General features: G+C 44.6%; 1 protein-coding gene across 1 annotated transcript in view; it reads right to left on the bottom strand.

Moving 5' to 3' along the window:
* Positions 1 to 21955, bottom strand: part of PAPLN (papilin, proteoglycan like sulfated glycoprotein) — a 66782-nt gene extending 44827 nt beyond the window's left edge. The window contains exons 1-2 of the mRNA XM_074957046.1: positions 21863 to 21955; positions 9736 to 9798 (exon numbers count right to left, since the gene is read on the bottom strand). Of these exons, the coding sequence (XP_074813147.1) occupies positions 9736 to 9798; positions 21863 to 21871 (72 nt within the window). The 5' untranslated portion in view covers positions 21872 to 21955. The remainder of the gene's footprint in view (positions 1 to 9735; positions 9799 to 21862) is intronic.
* Positions 21956 to 22937: the final 982 nt, after the last annotated feature.

The raw sequence follows: 22937 nt of genomic DNA, 5'->3' as shown, positions 1-22937 counted from the left end.
TACATTAAGGTTTATGGGCCTGCAGAGCCCAGGAGCAACCACCAACTCAACACTACTTCGTTTAGCCACAGCGCAAAAGGGATATCTCAGCAAAAGAGCCCTTGCTGAGCGGTACAGCGACAGGGGAGTTTCCCATTCTGAGCTCACTGTTCTCATATATTCAAAACAATACACTGGGCTTGTTTTGTGTGCATGTGTACAGACTTGCGTAAATATAGAGATATTTTATAGGTCTGTGTATTTATGACAAATACGAAATCTATTATTATAGGATCCTTATAATGAGCTGTTTCTAGATGCCATTATCCAGTTTTTGTCCCAACAGCCTTCCTTTGCTCTGCTCAGCCTCTGGTATGCTTTCATCTATTGTCAGCCACGATGACTAAACCCCTGTCCCTGCTGGACCCTCGAGCAGAATCTACAAAGTTCATTATTAATGTACCACCCAGCTCCATTTTCCTGCCTTCAGCAACACACATCCACAGAGTTCTCTAATTTGCAATGGGTGTGCCTAGGAGAGCATGTTTTAACATGCCAGAGAAAGCAATACAGGGTACAGAACTGCCCTGTCTGATACATAAAGGCATCAGAAATACAAGCCCTGGTTAGCTCTCCTTGTTGGGCAGCTGTCCATTGGGTTAAAGCAGTAGAATGACCTATGCCCCCTTGCCAACTGTCTCCTCTGCTTGGACGTCTTGTACTCCAAGGACATGGAGGATTTTAAAGAGTCAGATTACTCAGGAGAATGGGATATTGGGGTGACATGCTCTCCGTGGTCTGTGGCAGAGTGAATGGGCTGCTGTGCTCCAGAGCCAGCACTAGGCATAAGCAGACTAAGCAATTGCTTTAGGGCCTTGAGCAGCTCAAGGGGCCACCTATTAGATTTTTATTATGTTTTAGTGGGGGGGGGGAGGCAAAATATTCCTGTTTATGGCCCCTAATGGGCTAGCACCCCCACTGCTGTGCTCTGAACCAAGTGGATCTTTTAAAGAACATTTCTAAGTTTAGTGTAACATTTGTAACTCCTGGATTAGGGTATTGCTGGCCTGATTTGTGTCATCTTCTGCTTATAAAGACAACTGTGTCCAGAGTAACCAGTTAGCAGTGTAAAAGGGATGCCTCCAGCTCGCGTGAGGATTGGTACTCACCCTGCCTCTGAGAGCAATTCCAATACACACATTGCTCTAAGGAGCCCATGAACCAATCAGGATACAAACAGAACTTATAGTACAAGGTACTGTGGGGAAGAGTAGAGAATGTTGGCAGTACCTGTGTGGTGTTGACCTTTTGGAGATTTCTCAGCTGCTCAGGGAGACGAGAGACAGATAAGTAGATAAGTAAAGAGAGATTTACTTACTCTGTGTATTTCAGACAGATAAGGTGGGTGAGGTAACATCTTTTATTGGACCAACTCCTGCTGGTAGGAGAGGAAAGCTTTCGAGCCACACACAGAACTCTTCTCTGAAAACTTCATAGAAAGCTTGTCTCTCTCACCAACAGAAATTGGTTCAGTAAAAGAGATTACCTCACCCACCTTGTCTCTCTAATGTCCTGGGAGTGACATGGCTACAACCACACTACAGATTGCAAACAGAGACAGAACTGGCAGGTATCAGGCATAAAATTCCTGTTGGAGACACAATGATTTTATAATTATAGCATCACTTTATGGCTAAGAAGGAACTTACATTCTAAGGTCCTATTTTTTAGCATTTAGGGTCCAATCCATGTCACTTGAAAGGTTTTCATTGGCTTCAAAGAGCTTTGAATCAGACCCTTTAGAAGTTTCCCAAAGAACTGCACTGGGCGCTGTATTTAATCAGCCCTGTTCGCCACTAAGTTGGCAACTTTATATTGTGAGCTGCTGTTCAAAACTCCTTGGAAATGCCTCAAAAAAAATCTGTTACTTGAGCCACAGTTAGCATTTCTGGGGCTTACTGAACCCAATAATCCAATTGTTAAGACTCTTCATTGATCTGGTACAAACCTTGCTTATTTGGGTGCACAAGCTTATTTCCAAAAAAAGAGATGATGAAAAGTGCCTTCACACTGGAGGATTAGCTACAAGAGTCTGCACAATGTTACCTGCTGGAAGAGAAGGTATGGCTATCCACTTCAGTGATAAAAGATTAAAGTGGACTTGGTTCCCTATGTCTCATTGTCAAGTCACGTAGAACATTTGTAGCATAAAACTACAATCATACCCAGAGACTGCATAGGTCATTTCTCATATCCAGTTTGATCTTACAGTACTTTGTATTTCTTAGATAACTTTCCATGCTTTTATTTGCTAAGTCTGTTTAATGGCATCAAGTTTATCTTTGTATTGATGTACACTTGAAGTCTAATCAAGGGCAAATGTTTCCATTTGGCCATTGTTGAGATATGTGATTGTGGGGTTGGGGGAAACAGTTATTTCAACACACACAAAAATGTTCTGATTCTGCAGGTTGATCTCAGTTTGTTTCATAATGGATTCACTGTGACAGTCCACTCTTGCCGTGCATGGAGTCCTCAGCAAGGAATGTGACTTTGCTGTGTTTGCATAATAAGTTGCTGAGAAACAAAGAAGTTATCAATGAGAAAAAATGCTGTTAATGGTCTTGGACCAGGTCTTCCTCCACATGTGGAAAAATCCTAGCGTCTATGGCGCATTATGATCATCTAAGTAATAATAATCCGCATAACATTTTCCTGAGTGACTGAAGGCCCAATCCTACAAGGTGCTGATCCCTCAACTCCCATTGACTTGAAGGGGAGTTGATGGTGCTCAGCGTCTCACAGGCCTATCCTGTAGAAACATGACAAGTGCAGTTATCTGGGTATTGATATCTGGGCAGATGGATTGATTTGGGATATACAACTCATTTTAGGCTATTGGTGGAACAAAGCAAATCAGAAATAAATGGATGTTCTATATAAAAGAAAAACCCTCAACACAGAGTACTGCAGGAAGCTGGTGCTGCAGGCAGGAAGTGAAGAAACAGATTGACAGAGCCAGACGGGTATCCAGAAGTCACCTACTACAGGACAGGCCCAACAAAGAAAGTAACAGAACGCCACTAGCTGTCAACTACAGCCCCCAACTAAAACCTCTCCAGCGCATCATCAAGGATCTACAACCTATCCTGAAGGATGATCCCTCACTCTCACAGACCTTGGGAGACAACCCCTCCAACCTGAAGCAAATACTCACCAGCAACTACACACCACACAACAAAAACACTAACTCAGGAACCTATCCCTGCAACAAACCCCGGTGCCAACTCTGTCTGCATATCTATTCAAGGGACACCATCATAGGACCTAACCACATCAGCCACGCCATCAGAGACTCGTTCACCTGCACATCTACCAATGTGATACATGCCATCATGTGCCAGCAATGCCCCTCTGCCATGTACATTGGCCAAACCGGACAGTCTCTATGCAAAAAAATAAATGGACACAAATCTGACATCAAGAATTATAACATTCAAAAACCAGTAGGAGAACATTTCCATCGCCCTGGACACTCAATAACAGACTTAAAAGTGGCAATTCTTCAACAACAAAATTTCAAAAACAGACTCCAACGAGAAACTGCAGAACTGGAATTAATTTGCAAACTGGACACCATCGTATTAGGCCTGAATAAAGACCGAGTGGATGGGTCACTACAAAAACTAATTTTCCCCCTGCTGATACTCACACCTTCTTGTCAACTGTTTGAAATCAAGGGCCACCTTGATTACATTGAACTCATTAGCATGACAAAAGTGATTTTTCCTCCCTTCTTGTCAACTGTTGAGAATAGCCCACTTCCACCTTAATTGAATTGGCTCACTAACACCCCCCCTCACATTTGGTAAGGCAACTCCCATCTTTTCATATGGTGTGTATTTATACCTCTCTACAGTATTTTCCACTTCATGCATCTGATGAAAGCTTATGCCCAAATAAATTTATTAGTCTCTAAGGTGCCATAAGAACTCCTCGTTGTTTTTGATGATACAGACTAACATGGCTACCACTCTGAAACCTAGTGCTGCCTGCCTGCATGTATTGCAGACAACAGCTAAATCTCTGCTCATTCTGGCCATGAGTCTCAGACACTCTGCTGGGGCTGGACCCAGGCAATCATTTCCAGTAATTCTGTCTTAACTCCTTATTATTCTTGCCTCAGAGACACAACATGTTTGTAAAGAGCTTTAAAGGAAAAAAGTGCTAAGTATCATTATTATGAATAATACAGAAGTCATCAAGGAAATGCATTCAAACAAAACAGGAACAACTAAAACAAGGTAGAGTGAACAAGGTGGTGGCAGCAGGAGAGGAAACACTAAATGGTATAGAAGTAGTGAGCACCAGATTAAAGAACATCACATTAACCTATGCACGTAGGTATAAATCTAGAGATACCAGTGGAAGGTAGGAGTCTCCAGATTAATATACACTGGGCAGGATTTTCAACCAGACTTCAAACAGCCTCCTGTTGCAATTCAGAGTGGGGGCAAATATGAGTCATTAGACATCCTCTAACTACCTGAGGGGCCAGAGCGTATACCCCTTACAATGATGAGCAGTTACATACTGAAATAGCCTGAGTGACTTCAAAGGGACTGCTTTGATGATTGGGATTGCCACCAGCATGGGTAAGGGATTTGTAATCTGGCCCAAAAGATGCAAAACATGCAGGGTGCAGTTATTTTCAGGCACAAAATTACACTTGCAAAAATGGAAGCCAGGACAAGGCCTGGCTAGAAATCAGGCCCATTATGTGCTAGACAAACCTCAACATGATAATCAAAATCTGCATAGCCAAGAGGGAAGGATGACTCATGTGCAAGAACTTGAGAAAGTGGCTGTCATCTGAGGCTTTGTCTACAGCAGGAAAATTCACTCTAGTCTCCCGTGGCACAGCTCCACATGCAATAGAAGTGGTGGAAGCTGTTCTGTAGACAGAGTTTGGGCAGTTTTACTGTTGTGTTATCTCCCCCTGCTCTGAGTCTCAGTGATAAAAAATGCCTCAATCCTAGCCTCCACCATCACTACCATTGATCCCAACTTTCCTAGAATAGAAGCAGCTTTAGGGCTTGTCTACACTGAGGCCTTTGTCTGTGTTGTCCATCTGTCTTGTCTTGTCTGACACCTAGAGCGTAAGCTCTAGGAGGCAGGGACTGTCGTCTTTGTTACTTGTCTGTACAGCATCTAGCACAATGAGCCTGTATCCTGCACCTAGGCACTACTAATACAAACAACAACAAGGAGATGCTGGCAACTGGGCTGGTCTCCCCCCTGGGTCCCCTCTATGGAGCCTGGGGTCCCTCATGTGTTGGGAAGAGGAGGGAGAGATCCTGCCAGTTCTGCTTGGTACCAGCATGTTCTGGCTGGCAAGGAGGGGAGGCAAAGCCTGGGACAGCAGGTGCTGCTGAGGATGGAGCACTGGGAGAGAAACTCATATCAGCCAGCTGGTGCTGCAGGCAGACAGTTCATCTCGGGAGCTACCTTCTGCTAGCTATTGCAGGCTGCAGCTCACTCTGGCCATGAATCTCAGACACCCTGCTGAGGCTGGACCCAGACAAAATTCTCAGTTGTCGCCTATGCCAGCACCTCCCCACTCGGTTATCTGCTGCCTTCCCTGGTCTGACAGTTGATGTCATTAAAATAAAAAAGTTTGCCTACTTCAGACTAAAACCAGGAACATGAAAAGGGAGAAGAGAAGGAAAAGAGCAGCCACTAGGACACACCCTTCAAACAAATTAGTTTAAAGGAGTGCTGTTCACAAGCAGGCACACACACGTAAGCACACACCCCTGCCTGCAGCTCACACCAAGTTGATTTCTATATTTGCTTTATCATTATTAATTTGTATCGTTTCCAAGTCCATGCTCTCGAGCCACCTCCACTGAAGGCAGTCTGTTTTGAGGCAATGTCATCACATGGAAGTGGTCCCAATCAGTGTAGCCAGGCAGCATGCGTCCTTTAGGGCACGCGGTTCATTGTCAGAAGGTCTTCTTCCCAAATTCCCCTCCCACCCAATGATACCCGGGAATTTCAGAAGCCAGCAGACTGTAATTTTTGTAGAAAGTTTTGTAGATTTGTGTGGGCACACGCTCAATTTTGGAACGCACTGGGCCCACTCCTACTCTCAGTCATGTCAGCGTTCAAACTCCCATTGACTTCAGTGGGAGCAGATTCAGACCCATGATGTGATTCATCAATCTCCACCCGCTGTTCTCAGAGCTGAGACAGCTGGATTTTCCACAACATTCATAGCTACTAAAAAGCTGGGGGGGGGGAAGGGAGGAGGCAAAATCCCTGTGTCCGCATACATCCTTTTCAGCACCCCTGCACACATCCTCCTTATGCGCTTTTCCTCATACTGTTAATCCATGAAGCCATAAGGGGTTTGCTGTCATATGCTAGCCTGTCCATGTACCCATTCAGCTGGGGAATCATAGCATTCAGCCAATGACACTGTGGAAGCAGGGCAGGGCATGTAGATTCTTTTTCAGGCACTGGTGTGGGAGGCAGGGGAATTAATTTGATTAATTTTATTGTCCATGAAAGAATTAAAGGCAAATACTGTACAGTGCAGGAAGGCACAGCACAAGCCTCTCACATATAGCTCTCCCAGAGCCCCTCCAGCTCAGCTGCATCATCCCTATTATTCAATCCCTACACAGCTTTGGGAATGGACCTCTTTACTGACTTGACACCTCAACTATGTTTTCGATCCGAGCACATTGCCCACGAGGCAGTGATAGTAACTCTGTAAGTTCCTATCAAGCTGACCCTCCAATGCCCCTGCTACTCCAGCTCTGGCTCCTCTCAGAGTTTTGTCAATATATCTCAGTCCTGCACTGCAGTACCCCATCTCTTTCAAACCTACATTTATTCTGAGCAAAGACTGGCCAATAATACGGACATGTTGGATTTGAGACTAGGTAGGGACACACATGTCACTTATGACGTATGTGAAGCATGAAAATAGGTTTCAAGAGGTAAAATATTTATTATTATTATTAAATTATATATCAGCAAAAGTATGCGTGTGTTTTGGGGAGCTACCTTCTGCTAGCTAGCCCCTTCTAAAAGACTACATATAGAGAGCTTTTAATTCATTTCCTGGGTTTAGATTTTCAGCAAATGTGAAGGTAACTCCTAAAGTTCTATCCTTCTGGCACCTACCAGGGAATGTTCTAAATTTGGGCTCTTTTAGAATAGCAAAAACCCAGTGTCAGCTGGTACAGCATGGACTTTTGACCTGGGGCTTCTATAGAAGAAGAAACATTAGCAGTAATCTGATATTAGTGGTTTTATGGCCCAATGGAAGATATGTGCTTGACAGTAGTGATTAGAGGTATTTAGCCAGATGTTTTTGTCCAAGGGCCCTGGTTTGTTACTCAACCCTTGACAGAACATTGTGCATTTGTATAACACAAAATGTCAATAGCCTCCAGCAATGACAGTTGCCTATGCTCTGATTCATCAGAAAAACTTCTGTCTGTATTTCTAGGCAAAAGGTTGAGAACGGTTTACAACAGAAAAGTTACTGTGTCTACAATGAAGCCCACACATGATGGTTAGTTTTTTTTTCATGCTGCCATGTCACTGGACAGTCCTTTAAGCCCCTTTTGGAGTACTGTTGACTTCAGAGGTCCATATTACTCTGGCAAGCCTGAAGGGTGAATTACCTTTATACAAATACAACCATCTCACCTGACTCCTATTCTGCATGTGACTTGTTTGACAGTGAACACAAAACAACTGTTCCTGCCTCAGCAGCAGAGCTGCTCTGGGATTAGCTCCTACTACATCAGAAGGGGAGTAACAGAGCTCCACCATTTTAAAGACACAATACCTTTCATTAGAGGAAAACTGTGCCTCCAGCAAAATATTTAAGTGCACCTTCCAGTTCAGTTATTTTCAAATTCTCACTGATCTCTGTGATTGCAGGAATCACAAATGGGGGAGGGACATTTTTAATGCCACATGAGGCAGATTAAGCCTGACATTCCCTTTATGACTATGAGGAGTTATGCCTTTAAACTGTCATGGAAGGAACTAGGAATGACCCATCTGAATGCGTTGGTGCTTCCATTCCTCTCTCGGCTATTAAAGAGCATCTCCTCACACCTCCTTAGCTGGGCAGTTCCAGCATCCAATGTGGCTCTCACACCACAGAGGCACTTAAGGACAGACTGTTAAACTTTCCCTCCTCTACAGATGCACCACCGTTTCCATCCATTACACATTCTTTCAAGAGAAGTTACTGACTTTAGGACACATTGTCTAATATCAGAGATGAGCAGCGTAAAGCCATCCCCCAGAGATTCTCCCGCTTCACAGTTTCATGGAACAATGTGGTGCGTTGCTCACATGGGATGAACTTTTTTGGCCAAGGGTGCTGGTTTTGAGCCAATTGTGTTAGCAGCTAGCAAGGAGAGATTGTGTAGCATACCCAACTGCCTCATGGACCTTCTAATGCAATGACTAGCATGTGTGTGTACCACTATCCTCTATTGTGGGGTGGGCAAACTTTTTGGCCCAAGGGCCACATCACAGTTGCAAAACTGTATGGAGGGCCGGGAAGGGAAGGCTGTGCCTCCCCAAACAGCCTGGCCCCCGCCCCCTATCCGCCCCCTCCCACTTTCCACCCCCTGACTGCCCCCCTCAGAACCTCCGACTCATCCAACCCCCTCGCTCCTTGTCCCCTGACCACCCCCTCCCAGAACCCCCCACCCCTAACCGCCCCCTGGGACTCTGCCGCCCCCTATCCAACCCCTCCCTGCTCCCTGTCCTGACTGCCCCAACCCCTATCCACACCCCCGCCCCCTGACAGGCCCCCCAGGACTCTCACACCTATTCAACCCGCCCACTCCCTGTCCCCTGACCACCCCCCCTCAGAATGTCCACCCCATCCAACCGCTTGCTGTCCCCTGACTGCCCCCGGGGACCCCCTGCCCCTTATCCAACCCTCCCCACAGCTCCCCGCCACCTTACCACGCCGCTCAGAGCAGCAGGAGCTCACAGTCCCACCGTCTGGCCAGAGCCAGCCACACTGCTGTGCTGCCCAGCAGGAGCGGCAGGCCTTAGCGCTGGTGGCACGGTGAGGTGAGGTGAGGCTGCAGAGGAGGGGCTGGGGGCTAGTCTCCCCAGCCGGGAGCTCAAGGGCCTGGCAGGACAGTCCCGCGGACTGTAGTTTGCCCACCTCTGCTCTATTGGATACTAGAAAGTCAGACTTGCTCAAGTGTAGATGATCTAGTTCCCTGCTATTGGCTGGAAGTGCAGAGCATACAATCCTTATGACAGCTAACAGAGATTCTCCCTTATCTCAAGTGGCAGAAGCCTGTAGTTTTGGAGCAGAAGGTTCACAGTTCTAGCCCCACTGATGACAACCATTAGGTCTAGGTGGCATACCTCATGATTGTTTAGTTCCATGTAGCCACAGAATCACTATCAGTGACTTACTATTAAAACTGCCAGTATAGACTTTAACATATATACCTCAGTGTGTGTGGTGACTGGGCCCCAATACCTTGGTGGAGACGTGGAGGACAGACACATCATCAAGTGTATGTCAGTCAAGTATTAACTTTTTCAAGTGCATGTATGTAGTCATTTTCAAACAGGACACCCATTACCCTAAGTTCTCTACAAACACTTTGGCTGCCAAAGTTGAAACCCTCTACTCCAAGTTTCATGCCAGCCCTGGTAACAGCCACTCTTGAGAAAAGGTGCTTAACTTACTGAAGATGCAGGAAGTGGCATCATTGTTAGCGTGAGCAGGAGGAACAAGTTCTTCATCGTCCTCTGTGGAATAAAGAGAACATTGATCAGAACTGCTGATTTCTTGCTCCTTCATGGCTAGAACTCTCTGTGGAGCGCAGGTCAGGGATGGAAGGGGGCAAGCTGGTCTGGTGGGAGATCTGATGGAAGGGACTATGGAGTGAAATAGAGATTTAACAGGAAAAGATGATGGACTGAAACCAAAGGCAAGTAAAAGGTAGTTTGTCACTATGTATCCCAGACAAATCAAGGCAACTGTGAAGACTGAAATTATCCTCCACAGCAAGCCAGCATGTAATTACTGATCCCCAGCATTTCTCCTAAGCTTGCCTTTGGCACAATGAGAACACCATCACAGGGCATGGAGGGGAGGGGAGAGGGAGAGACATGCTGTTTCTTGTCCTCCCACCCACCCATTTATGCATACAACATACCTTTTAAAAAAAACAAAAAAACCCCTATGTATTTAAAATAATAATGTTCTGACTTCAGCCAATCAAAACCAGGAAATTCGCAGGTTAAAGATTCTTTCTGCATCTGACTCACCCTGTTTGAGTTGGAGGAGTTTCAGGAGCAGGGTCTTAGAATACAGGAGGTGATCTTGCATGTCTAAAATCTTCAAATTTGGCATCTAAAATCCATATTTAGGCATCTAAAGATCTAGCCTGATTTTGGAGAGGTGCTTACCACCTGCAGCTGCCTTTGAAGTAAATGGAAATGGTCAGGTGCCTACATTTATTTAGATGCCTAATATGGAATCAGGTGTCTAGCTTTAGGCACCCAAGTTTAAAAGAATGTGCCCCATATGAGCAGCACCAAGATACAAGAGTTTGAGTGAAGGGCTGAATATGGAAAGTTTAGAGGGAACATTGCTACAGCAGGATCAAACACCTGACTAGATGAGATATATTGTCAGGTGTGGGCTCCTTAGCAAGGTGTCCCATATTTAAGATGCTCAAGCTGCATGAGTATCATTTGCCAAGCCCATCCAGCAACGCCTCTGGCCTATAGGGCTCCAGAGTCACCGGGTTTGCTGGCATTAACACAGTCAGCAAGTAAATACAGCTCACATGCTGTTCCTGCCTCCAGGTTTCCGCAGAGACATTGCTTAGTAGTGAGGACAGTATCAGGTCTCTTCACCATTCCAGCACAGGCTCTACCATGTCAGCTTATATTTCTCAGAACAAACTTCCTCTTTTGAGCGTTAATGCCATTTCATTCCTTCGAACTGCCCTGCCCCACTGTGCCCACAATAGCCATGACAAGGCTCATTGCAGCCACTGGGGAGTGTCAGCAGTGCTCAAATTTTAGGAGGAATTGGGGGGGGAGGGGGGAGAGAGAGAGAGAGAGAGAAACCAAGCCCTAAAAGTAGTAAGGTGACTATCTCACTTCTGTCTAATGGCCCTCTTACTTCTCACTGCTGTTTAAATAAAATCAAGGCACTTGACATTCAGGGCCCCCCTACCTTTTTCTCCAAAAGTCAAGCACTGATTGTCATAATCCAAGGATGACTTGGTCAAGCCATCTTTTCTCTTCATCAGCCCCAGGAAGTAAAGGTGACATAGGAGCTGCTACATGGGTTCAATGCCTCCAAAGCATCTCTTCCTTCTCAAGCACAGACATGGACCTAAACCATAATTTTTAGCCTGTCACTTTAATACTCTGTCCCTTTAATATTAATACTTAATACACACAATTAGTTCCAAGCTCCCAGTTGGCTGAGATGCAGAATTTATAATATTATTGAGAACAGTGTTGGTATTTAATAATTATCATCAAGACTAAAACCTTTCCTGCAGGAAAGTATCAAGTCAAGAAAAAGACACCTGAAAGTAAGGCTGTCTAGAGTAGCATCTTTTTTTCTAGATGCTCCCAAAGTTGCTTTGAAACAGGAAGCTGTTGTTCTGGGAATTTCACAGCTGCTGCAAAACTTCCATGGTGCCATGTCTTGCGTCTGGGGAGAATCTCATTGCTCTTAGCACTGACACATAGCAGATAACATAACATACTACAATGCATTGAAAATATGCACATGGGTTCTGGTAATGCCCACTATCCCTGTATACTGGGGCAGAAAGGTTTACTCTTTAATGTTTCTTCCATGGGCCTTAGAACTACAAAGTCCCTGCAGGAATCCAGTTATACAAAATTCCCAGGGCAAAATAATAGAGTAGAGGGGAGAGGAAACAGAGAAAACAAGCATGAGGAGATCTCTCTTGAGAAGCTAACTATGTAGATCATGAGAAAATGGAACTTCATGGGGTTTTTTTAGATGGACTTCAGTGGGCTTGAATCAGGCCCCTAGTTCTTCCTCTGAGACCAGTGGAGGATTATGCACGACTGTATATGAGAATCTGTCAAGTGTTCTCTATTCACATTTTCACTTTTTCACATTCTTAAAATCTAGGGAGAAATGGCCTTGACATTCTCCTAGGAGAGATAATTTCGATGTCCCCATCCCAACCAATCTACTGACTTCTGGCTGGAGAGGTGGAACAGGCGCACAAGGCTCTCTTTACCCAAGTGAATCCTGTATAGTGAGCAACCCTGAAATAGGACTCAGGTCTTGTGTGAAAAGAGCCGCAACAAAACTTGTTTTTCTAATACCTCCCTCAGTTGAAATGTTCAGGAAAGACCATGTGTCCATGCTCCTGACCACGACTTTGGAACAACCAGAGTCAGGACAGTCACTGAATAATCCCAGGTCTCCAAAGAAACCAGACTCTGCATGCTGGGACAGGACACTGTGTGAGTTTCAGTTAATTCCAGTGATATGCCTAGCCATGCCTGACAGATTCAGTACACTTATTTGTTCTGTCTTTTAACACTGAGTCTTACTGTAAGAATTAAAAGCTCCTACTGACCAGGGTCACAGTAGCAGCTCTGTTCGTTTCCCATTTCTCCTTGCATTGGGAGTGTGGGGTGGAGTTTTGCTGCATGTGGGCTGTGAACTGAAGCTATGGGAAATGACTGGCCCAATGCTGCTGCCTTATGTGACTCCTGTCCCATTATAACTCATTACACCTTTCCTTATGGTTCAAAAAACACTCCCTTTTCATTCTGTGCTGGAACTGCATGGCCTCTCCTTCCCCCTCCCTCCATCCAAGATGCAACAGCAGAATGTGAAACAGCTGCTGGGACACTCCCTATATGAACATTTCTGCCACAGGGCTGAATCCTGGTCACATTAGGAACAGGGATAAGAGGAATAAGTTCAGCATAAATAAGCAGCCTGAACCTTTGCCCAGAATTAGAGAAGGGCCTGGCCAAAACCTCTGAACATTGCTGAAGGTTGGGAAGAATCCAAACTTTGTGGCTATCTTTGAAACGAACACCTCAGAGTAGACTGGTGAAGGGGATGAACTAATGCTTTGGATCCAATCACTTAAACTTGGTTGAAGTTTGGGTCCAGAGCCAAACTTTGAGACTTTCTTGCTCTGTAATTGACCAAACCAACACTCCAGAACCGAGCACCTTGAATGTTGGACAAGATCTGATCTGGGTGTGAATTTAGCAGCTCAGGGCCACCTGTCTCTGTCCCGAGAACTCAAACTGAACCTTTTTGAGATTTGAAAGGGTGGGCCTGGAAGCAGAAGTGCCAGAATACTAAGAGGGGCTGCTTGGTTTGAATCCAACCTGGCCAGAACGAGATCCCACTAATTTTGTGAGAGGTGGCACTGGTGAAATTTGTAGCCCAGCTGTGCAGTCCCAAGAGGCTGAGATAAGCATCCAGACTCTCAGGTTTAACACTGAACTCACCCAACACTGAAGATTTTGAGGTTCACCCATTGCTAGCAATTAGGAGGCCTGGAAAGAGCTGATAGTCTGCACTGTAGCAGTACCTCCACCGTAGCTTTGACTACACCAGTGGAACACTGTGGCAATGGAAACTAGAAACTCAGTGAATCTCATTTCATTGCAAACTCGGACCAGGCTCAGTAAGGCTCGCACCTTTCAGCGAGCTCGGGTCTATGTTCTGACACAGCCTCGGTCCAACTTATAGCTTCATGTGAAATCCTGGGCACCTTCACCCAGCTCTATGGGTGTCTGCCTAAACAGCTTGTGCAAAAATCATATCTGCATGTGCAAATGAGGCCATAGGAGCTCAGGATGAGTCACTGCACACCATGCCCTTTTGGTCATGAGGAAATGGCTGATACGATTTAGCAGCTGCTTTTCAAAATGGTTTACCCATCTCTCTCTCTCTCTCTTTTTAAACTATATCTTTTCACAAAATCACTGGACAGACAGCAATGCCTGGTTTACATGGTAAAAGTCCAGACAAGAGCAACAAAAATGATTAAAGGTCTAGAAAACATGATCTCTGAGGGAAGATTGAAAAAATTTGGTTTGTTTAGTCTGGAAAAGAGAAGACTGAGTGGGGATATGATAATAGTTTTCAAGTACGTAAAAGGTTGTTACAAGGAGGAGGGGAAAAAATTGTTCTCCTAAACCTCTGAAGATAGGACAAGAAGCAATGGGCTTAAATTGCAGCAAGGGAGGTTTAGGTTGGACATTAAGAAAAACTTCCTGTCAGGGTAGTTAAGCACTGGAATAAATTGCCTAGGGAGGTTGTGGAATCTCCATCATTGGAGATTTTTAAGAGCAGGTAGACAAACACCTGTCAGGAATGGTCTAGATAATACTTAGTCTTGCCATGAGGCAAGAGACTGGACTAGATGACCTCTAAAGTCCCTTGCAGTCCTAAAATTCTATGCGAGGACAGATTTTCTGGGAAGTCTAGAAGAAAAAGAAAAGAAAAAAAAATCCCAAGAAACATACCAACTAACCAATCAGAAAGGGAGTTTTAAAATTATGGAGCTTGATTCTTAAACTGGTTTAGTCATAGCTGAAAGTTTACATGAACAGAGAATCTGGCCCATGATGTTTTAAAAAAAAGTTTCCCTGTTTATTTTCTTAAAATGTTCCTAACTTTTGTTTTGCTCACCATATCCCCAAAATGGTTCAACTCCATGGGTTTTTTTTTTGGTTTGCTGGCCTTGCCAAGGAGAATCAGGTAACTTTTTTAGGGTTTGTGGAGGGATTAGCATAGGAATTAGAGATTTAACATGAAGAGTGTGAGATGGGGTGAGCACGTCCTATACAGAGGTAGGCAACTAGGGGCTCACTAGAGCAGCGATATAAAGAGGCTGGGAGAAGCCATATGAGGGTTAGCTCTCCCCTGGCTGGAAACAGGGTTGGGAAGGTCTGAGGACCAAGCCAGGAAGCATAGAGAAACTGATCCTTTGCCTTAGACAGGAGGATTAAACTGGGTCCAAGAGACTTCTTAACTTAATCGCTGTTTCTTTTCTCCCCTGCCTGAAGCAAACTGTCTTTTATTTGACATTTCTATCTCTGTTTTTGACCAAGCCAAAGCAAGCCCTGGTCCTGACTCCCTTTGAGCCAAGGTGGAAAAATACTATGTATAGAAAATGAGCAAGCAAGTGTGTGTTAAAATGGTTGTATTGTGTTTCCCTTCCCACTCTCCTGTTACCTGCAGCTAAGGCCTGGGACACACTCAGACAGAGCTACGTTTAAAATTTTAAAACGTCTGTACATATAAACTGGCTGGAAATGCTAGGAGAGAATGGAGGGATGGAGCACGACTAGGAGACCAGAGGGCAAACAGTGGTGCGACTTGGTGCTTGAGAAAGGTTTACATGGCAGTGGGGAACTGGCTGGATCCCCTAACTCTTCATTTCCATACTTGTTAATGTTTGACCTTTTGTAAAAAGGTGCAGGATTCTAAAAAAGTAATTTTATTTTTGTATTAGTCATCACTGAAACACGCTTTCAGCTGTAACTTTTTTCTTAAATGAAGTTGTTACGTTTTTAGATTTGAGGTGAATTCTGAACTTAAAATAAGATACAGACGATAGCAGCAACAGTGAGAGCACTCTCTTACTTCATGGTTAAGGGCAGGTGCTTTGTAAGTTTCCCCTGCACAGCTGTCAACATACTTTAATTTCAACCTGCAGCATTGCCTGCTATTCCAATCGGGAACCCATGCAGCTCTGCCAACACACCTCAATCCTGACCTGCAGCACCTCATGCTATTCCAGTCCTATCCACCCCTACAGCTCTGCCAATGCACTTCAGTTGTGATCTGAACCACGCCTGGCAATTCCAGCCCTGTGAGTAAAGCTACGTTTGTGGTTTTGTATTAAGGACTAAACCAAGACACCCATACAAGCTTCTGACCCAATTAGTACTGAGGTCTCCAGTCACTACCCCATCACTTTGACACCTAAGTCCCCTGCAATTTGGGAGGGAGAGATGGTGAGATCTGGGGCACTGTTCACAATAGACATATGATTATATCTAGATCACTGATAGGGCCCACCCAAGCTGGCCACATTATCACAAGGGACTCTTACAACAATGCCAAGCTTAGCAGAACTTCAGGAGAATCGATCAAGAGTAACTCATGGCAGACACTGTTGGACCTGAGAGTCAGGAACAGGCGTGGACAGGCAGACAAGAAGCTTGTTTCAATCCCACCACGTAGGGACTGTGAAAAGAGAAACTGAAAAATCATCAGCTACAACAGCGATGTCAGATTCTGGCACCTCCTGACCAAGAGGATTCCACAGTGAGGCTTCACCTGCACACACCCACAAGGGGTGGGATGGCAAAGCGAGATGAGGCTATGTCTTTGCAGAAATTGCACATCTGTGGCTTTGCTACCCCATGAAATCCACAGTACAGTCATATTAGTGATGTAGATTGAACATATTTGTAGGTATGCCTTGTGCATCAGAGAAGAGGTAGTGGTTGTCCCAGCCTGTAATGTTCCATTACAAGGAAAAATACAATATTTCATGAGGATAGTAATAGGCAGACAATAAGGGATCTGTTCAGGTTTAGCCCTCTGCAACAAGCCTTCCAGAGTTAAGGTTGCAACCAGGGTTCCATTACAAATTTCTTCAAAAAAATAAAGATGTAATTGTAAGTTGTAGTTTAGTAATCTCACCGACTACACATGTTGATTAAGTCTCTATTACATTCCCCCATGTAAAAAATTTAGACAGCTACAAGCCACAATAGAATAAACCTACAGAAAATACATGACAAGAATTAAAATTAAAAAAGCCTAAGCATTAAAAGGAATGAAAAAGACTAGCTAAGGATTTACATTCATATTCTAATACTGCTATGGGTCATTAATTTGGGGTTTGGATAGATTAGGAAAATGAGTGGGGTTTTAAAAGTTTTAGCTAACGTGTATTAACTAACATGATTTTAAACACTAGCACTGAATGTAGACAAAGACAGTGATGTTTAAAAACTTGTTATCTGGCTCTGGTTAACACACTTAACTTTGGGAAACTTCTTAAGAAGCTAACTAGAGTCTAGATGCTGGGTAACTACCTCCTATTAAACTATTCCTCCCTCCTCAACAACAACAACAAAAGACAATTTTCTCAACCATACAAGTATTGTAATAGTCCAAGTGTAAACGTAAAAATAATCTGTTTTTTTTCTCTCTTTGCGCCTGTGGGGCCCAAGTCTCCTCTCCCTTAGTGGTGTAAATCAGAAGTATGTCTGAGGAAGTGATGGAGTTACACCAGTTTTACATTGCTGTGTAAGTGGCAGGAGACTAAAGCTAGCAGAATTGAAAAATCCTTTTGACTCCACTAAAAAAAGTTAAGAGGCCGTACCTGCGCTAGGAGAAACGGAGCTTCCGTCTCCAGGGCTGCCAGCCCGGCATCTTTCAGCAGTTGCTAAAAATTACCTTTAAAAAAATAGGTTTATGAATGTGTGATCACTCCTGGCACTGCAGTGTGATATGAAAGGAAGCGCATATGGGACTGTGATATCAGAGAAAAATGATAACTGTGTCATCTAAAAATAAACCTGCTGTTTGTTCCGCAAAGACCCATCACTGTGCTTCCCTAGTAGCAGCCAGAGCACAGCAGTCACTGCTCTAATAACTAAGTAGCAAAATAAACAATTCATGGGTGGTACAGTTTTTCCAGACATCATCATACATTTGCATGTTGAGTGTGTTTGTGCATTTGCGTGAGCGAGCAGGAACACATGGTGTGTACATATGCACAAGCACATGTGTAGTTAATCATCCAGTTCCATTCATATATGCCCCTCTTCAGAAACCAGAGATGCCTTTTAGTCACTGTCAGAAACAGGATACTGGATTTAGATGGACTATTGGTCTGATCCTAATGGAGTCAAATAAGAGACAACCTTGGGTGGATATACACACAATGAGCTCCTGCAGAGCAAAGATTACAATGGGAGATGGCTCTATTATCCTCACAGAACAGTGTGTAAATTCCTCAGGATTAAGGGACACCTTTAAGGATTTACGAATGTATGTACTGGATCAGACCAGTGGTCCATCTAGCATCAGTATCCTGCCATTAACCATAACCAATATTGGATGCTTCAAAGGAATCCATGTCTACACTGCAATAAAAGACCCACAGCTGCCAACTGACTCGGGCCCACAGGACGTGGGCCAGGAGCACCGGAACCTGCATAGAAGTGGGCTCACCACCAGTGCCAGAACCATGCCCCCATCCCTGCTCCTCCTCTTCCCCAAAAGTTCCCTCCCCCTACTCCTCCCCTTTCCCCCAAGGCCCCGCTCCCTAGGCAGGCCGGATAACCGGAGCCAGGCCATGGTAAGAGCTGCCCAGGGAGCCTGTGCCACTGTGGGGAGCCCCAGATCCTCCACCTGCTCTGGACAGGGAGCTGGAGAGCAGCCTCCAGCCCATGTCCCTGCCCCCTGGTGCACACCACCCAAGGCAGGTGGAGGGTCTGGGGCTCTCTACAGCAGCCTGGGTTCCCTGGGCAGCTCTTACCACAGCCCGGCTTCAGCTTCCAGCCTGGCCAGGGGGCAGAGCCTCAGGAAAGAGGAGGAGCAGGGGCGGGGCCCCATAGTGGGGGGACTAAGGCCCACCTCAGCCCCCCCACCAGGAAGAGGCAGGCACCACTAGCAGGGGCTGCACTTTGTGGCAGGGGAGCTGATCACCTTTTCAGCTCCCCTGCTGCAAAGCGCAGCCTCTGCCAGGCCTGCCTGAGGCTACTACACCCATGTTAAAAAGTGGATCCGATGAAATGCGCTGTAGCCCACGAAAACTTATGCTCCAATAAATTTGTTAGTCTCTAAGGTGCCACAAGTACTCCTGTTCTTTTTGCGGATACAGACCAACATGGCTGCTACTCTGAAACCTGTTAAAAAGTGGGAGGGCCATGGCTCCCCTGCACACACACCCTGGTTCCGGTGCCCTTGGCTTGAGTCACAGGTCTATAACATTGCAGCGAAGCCATTCAGGCTTGTGCTGGAGCAGTATTATGTCTCTGGGAGAAAAATTATTCCTCCTGATCCCAAATGGTGATGAACCTATAGCCTAAAAGGAGAGGATTGATAACGCTCGTAATCCCATCCTAGGTACTATAATGCCAGATGCTATTCTTATTCACAGAAACAGCTCATTCTTTTATGAGACTTACTATTTGCACATACTGTGCTCTGAAGAATCACAAGGCACAGACTTGGTTTCTTTAACAAAGTGTTTATCATTTTACAGATAAACTTTCAAGAGTGAGATAACCATCAGCAGCCTAAGGAGTAAACAAACCCTTCAGGACAGGGATTCTCTCTTTTTTATGTTTGTACAGCACCCAGAACAATAGGGCCTCAATCCAGATTGGAGCCTTTGGGCAATACCGTAATTAAAGTGTTGTTAATAATAATAAAAAAATTCCCAAGTTGCTCTACAGAGCAGCTGGGTCTCTAGACTAAACACAAGGCAGCACCAATGTATCACCTTTCCTAGCACATCATGCAAATTGGAACACAGCTACTCACATGCACTCCAGCTGAGTCCACGTGCATATCTTGTGAGATAACTAACCCCTTAATGACTAGATGAACTGACACTGCAGAACACTTACATCACACTTGATAAACACCTGGACTCAAAAGGGGGTGAGCCAAAACCAGAAACAGACTGCATCAGAAGGCAACTAGCTTATAAAACACCACCATGCAGGTTATCCATTCTCTAACTTCTGTCTGATGCTGCATCCCAGCCTCAGAGTTGCCATCCTTCTGTTTAGAGAGAGACATTCATTTACAGCTTATTTTTAAAAGCAAACAAATTCAAATGTTTTTTTAAACTATTAAAGGAGAGAGAGAATATGGAGAGACCTAGCAACAAAATTTTGCACCCCTGCTTGACATTTGCCACAAATCATTTGGAGTTCTGTCTCACAGGTTACATTTACAGGGGATGTCTTACTAGCTTAGCCTTAGGTGTGTAGATTCTATGGAATCAGAGTCTCCAATATCAGGGGGTCAACTCAGGCATCCATCTAATGTAAGTACATCAGGTTCCACACAATTTACTGTGTGGATGCAGTACGACCTTATGGGGTCATTGTAAAGGCAAATTTGGCCTCAAAGTTGTTTTTTGTTGTTGGCTTTTCTTTTTTTTTTTTTTTTTTTTGGGGGGGGGGGGCAAACAACACAGGACACTTACAGAACTGAAGAATCTGAGAATGAAAGTGACTTAAAAAAAAAGTGAAACTAACATATCCTCATTGTTCAACCAGAGAGAAATAATAAAGTAAACACAGAACATCTATAGTGGAAATTTTAATTTAATTTTTGAAAATTTTCATTTTAATCTGTTTTAGTAATGTAGGTAAAGCAATTTATCTTTTTAAATGATGTTTAAGTTACTATGCCTTTAAAAACCATGGCCCTATAAGTTTTGGTAGGCATTAAAAATCCCCCAGCACTTTCTATAAGAGCAGTGTGTTTGTCCTGCTATCCCTGGACAACACTGCCTATCACACACACACTGTTGTACAGTGGGCTGTGCTCTTGCTTGCTGACCTCCACCCCAGAAATAGCTGCATTTTACTGGACCTGTGTCTATACCATTTATGAAACATTCCAGGATCAAAAAGCATTACAGAAAGAGAGGGGATCACATCTATCAAAGTACAGAGAGGAATGGGAGTATGAGTCCCAAAGCTGTCCACACACAATCTTGCTGAAGGGCTCTGCGCTGGTGCAATGTAGAAATGGGGAGCGTACAACCTAAATGTAGTGCAAAAGTTTCCAAGATCACTGAGTACAGAGGTACAAATCCTTTTAATCAAGCTTTACAAACAGACCCACCTAGCCTTCGTCCCCCTCCCCGTGCTCCTATACCAAGTCTAGTACCTCCTGATCTTGGGAACTCCTTGCTGGACAGCCATGAGGGTTTTCTGAGCTGTGTAAGTCCTTTAAAGCAGCTGGCCCTTCCCCAGGGAATACCATGGCACTTTGCAAATCCAATGCCTTTAGATTTAGCACAGCACTTGTCACAACAATAGCCATCCTTTTACCATCTCTTTCTCAGAGTGAGCTTCCAAAGTAGCCTTCTCAGCTGACATGTTCACTTGCTTAGCAACAGGAAAACCACAAGAGATGTCAGCGTGGGGCCTGATCCTGCAAACCCTTCCTTGAGAAGAGGTCTGCAGGATCAGGTGTAAATTCTGAACAGGTGAAATAGGTGTGTAATGATTAGGATAGAGAGACACTTCCTCTGGAAGTAGGCAGGTGCTCCTTCAATCCACATAGCTGTCTCCCATAGTAATGGTTATTTGAGTATTAATTACCAATAGGCACAGGAATCCACTGGCACCAATACAAGCCCTGCTAAACTTATATTGCTTTCTACACTCATGCTGGCAGGATCTATTTAGGCACCTAGCCCCTAGGGTCATCCAACATTAACTGATACCTCTTCCCTCTCCCCCAAGAATGTTAGTAATGGCTGTTTGATTATATTAGCCCCTGGACTAATTAACCTGGGAGTGTGAAGCAGCAGGGATTAACATTCACTGAATATATGGGTGCCTTCTCCTTCCCTCTCTGCCAGGAAATCTGATTTTGCAATCACAGGACTCCATTCAGCAAACATCTCTCTTGCCCTTTAAACTGTAGCCAGGCTGATAAAAAGTAGTTGGAAATAAAAAGCCATAAATGGCAAAGGAAAGACAAATAGACAAGTGGTAAATGAGATGAAGAGGAGAGGAAAGAAGCGACCCATAATGCAAAACTAACTCTTACCTTCTGCATCAGTTTGTTTGAAGGTGAGTGTAAGATTTAGAGGCACTAAAGCCACCCTGTAGCCCAGCTGTGTGTCCACTTCCCCACTTCTGTAGCTTAATCAGTGGCTCCAACACTCTCCTCTCCCCAGCTTCTGTTTGGTTACTAATCCTTACTGCACAGGAAAAGGAGAGTTGGATTTCATTTAACCCCTTGAGCCTCAAAGTTTCTTCATGAGTTTCCTGTTTTGCTTGTGAAAGCCAGAGTTGTAGCCGTGCACACATGGAAGAGCCTGATTTGGGATGATTTCCAGTTCCCTTTGAATGTGTGCGTGCTTTAATTGAAAATTGTGCTGCAAGTTATTGCCTGGGTGGAGCCCTTCATAACTAGTTTTATTGTAGCTGCCGGCAGCATTTCAAGAGACAGATACAGTAATTCCTAGTTCCACTTACTGTTCCTCATTTTCAATAAATTCCCAAGTCTAAATAACAAAATATTGAATTTAATCACATTTCCTTTGAAACTAGAGAATGGCCAGAACCACAAGTCATCAGCCAGACATCCCCCAGACCGTGGGAAATTTGAATCCAAATCCAGTTCACAGCTGGCTCCATATCTATGACGGGCTTAACCAGACCCTCAGATCTAAAGGTCCAAGCATTTTGGAGGAGTTAGGCTATATCCAGAGATGAATATTGCAGCTCGGGTCCATCTCCATTTGAGATGCTCTTTTCTCCTTTAACATGCACCATGTAGTTCACATCCCTTGTGAAAAACCAGCAGGGAGAACAATTTAGCAACAGTAAAAACTGCTCAGGAGGAAAGAAGCTGACAGAATGCCAGTGTAGCTAATGGAGGACAGTGAGTTCTTGCTCATAGTTCGTAGAATATCAGGGTTGGAAGGGACCTCAGGAGGTCATCTAGTCCAACTCCCTGCTCAAAGCAGGACCAATCCCCAACTAAATCATTCCAGCCAGGGCTTTGTCAAGCCTGACCTTAAAAACCTCTAAGGAAGGAGATTCCACCACCTCCCTAGGTAACGCATTCCAGGGCTTCACCACCCTCCTAGTGAAAAAGTTTTTCCTAATATCCAACC

The sequence above is a fragment of the Natator depressus genome, chromosome 6 (assembly GCF_965152275.1).
Source record: "Natator depressus isolate rNatDep1 chromosome 6, rNatDep2.hap1, whole genome shotgun sequence".
In the NCBI taxonomy this organism is placed as follows: Eukaryota; Metazoa; Chordata; order Testudines; family Cheloniidae; genus Natator; species Natator depressus.
The sequence above is the reverse complement of the archived record's forward strand: the minus strand, read 5'-3'. Positions and strand labels throughout refer to the sequence as shown.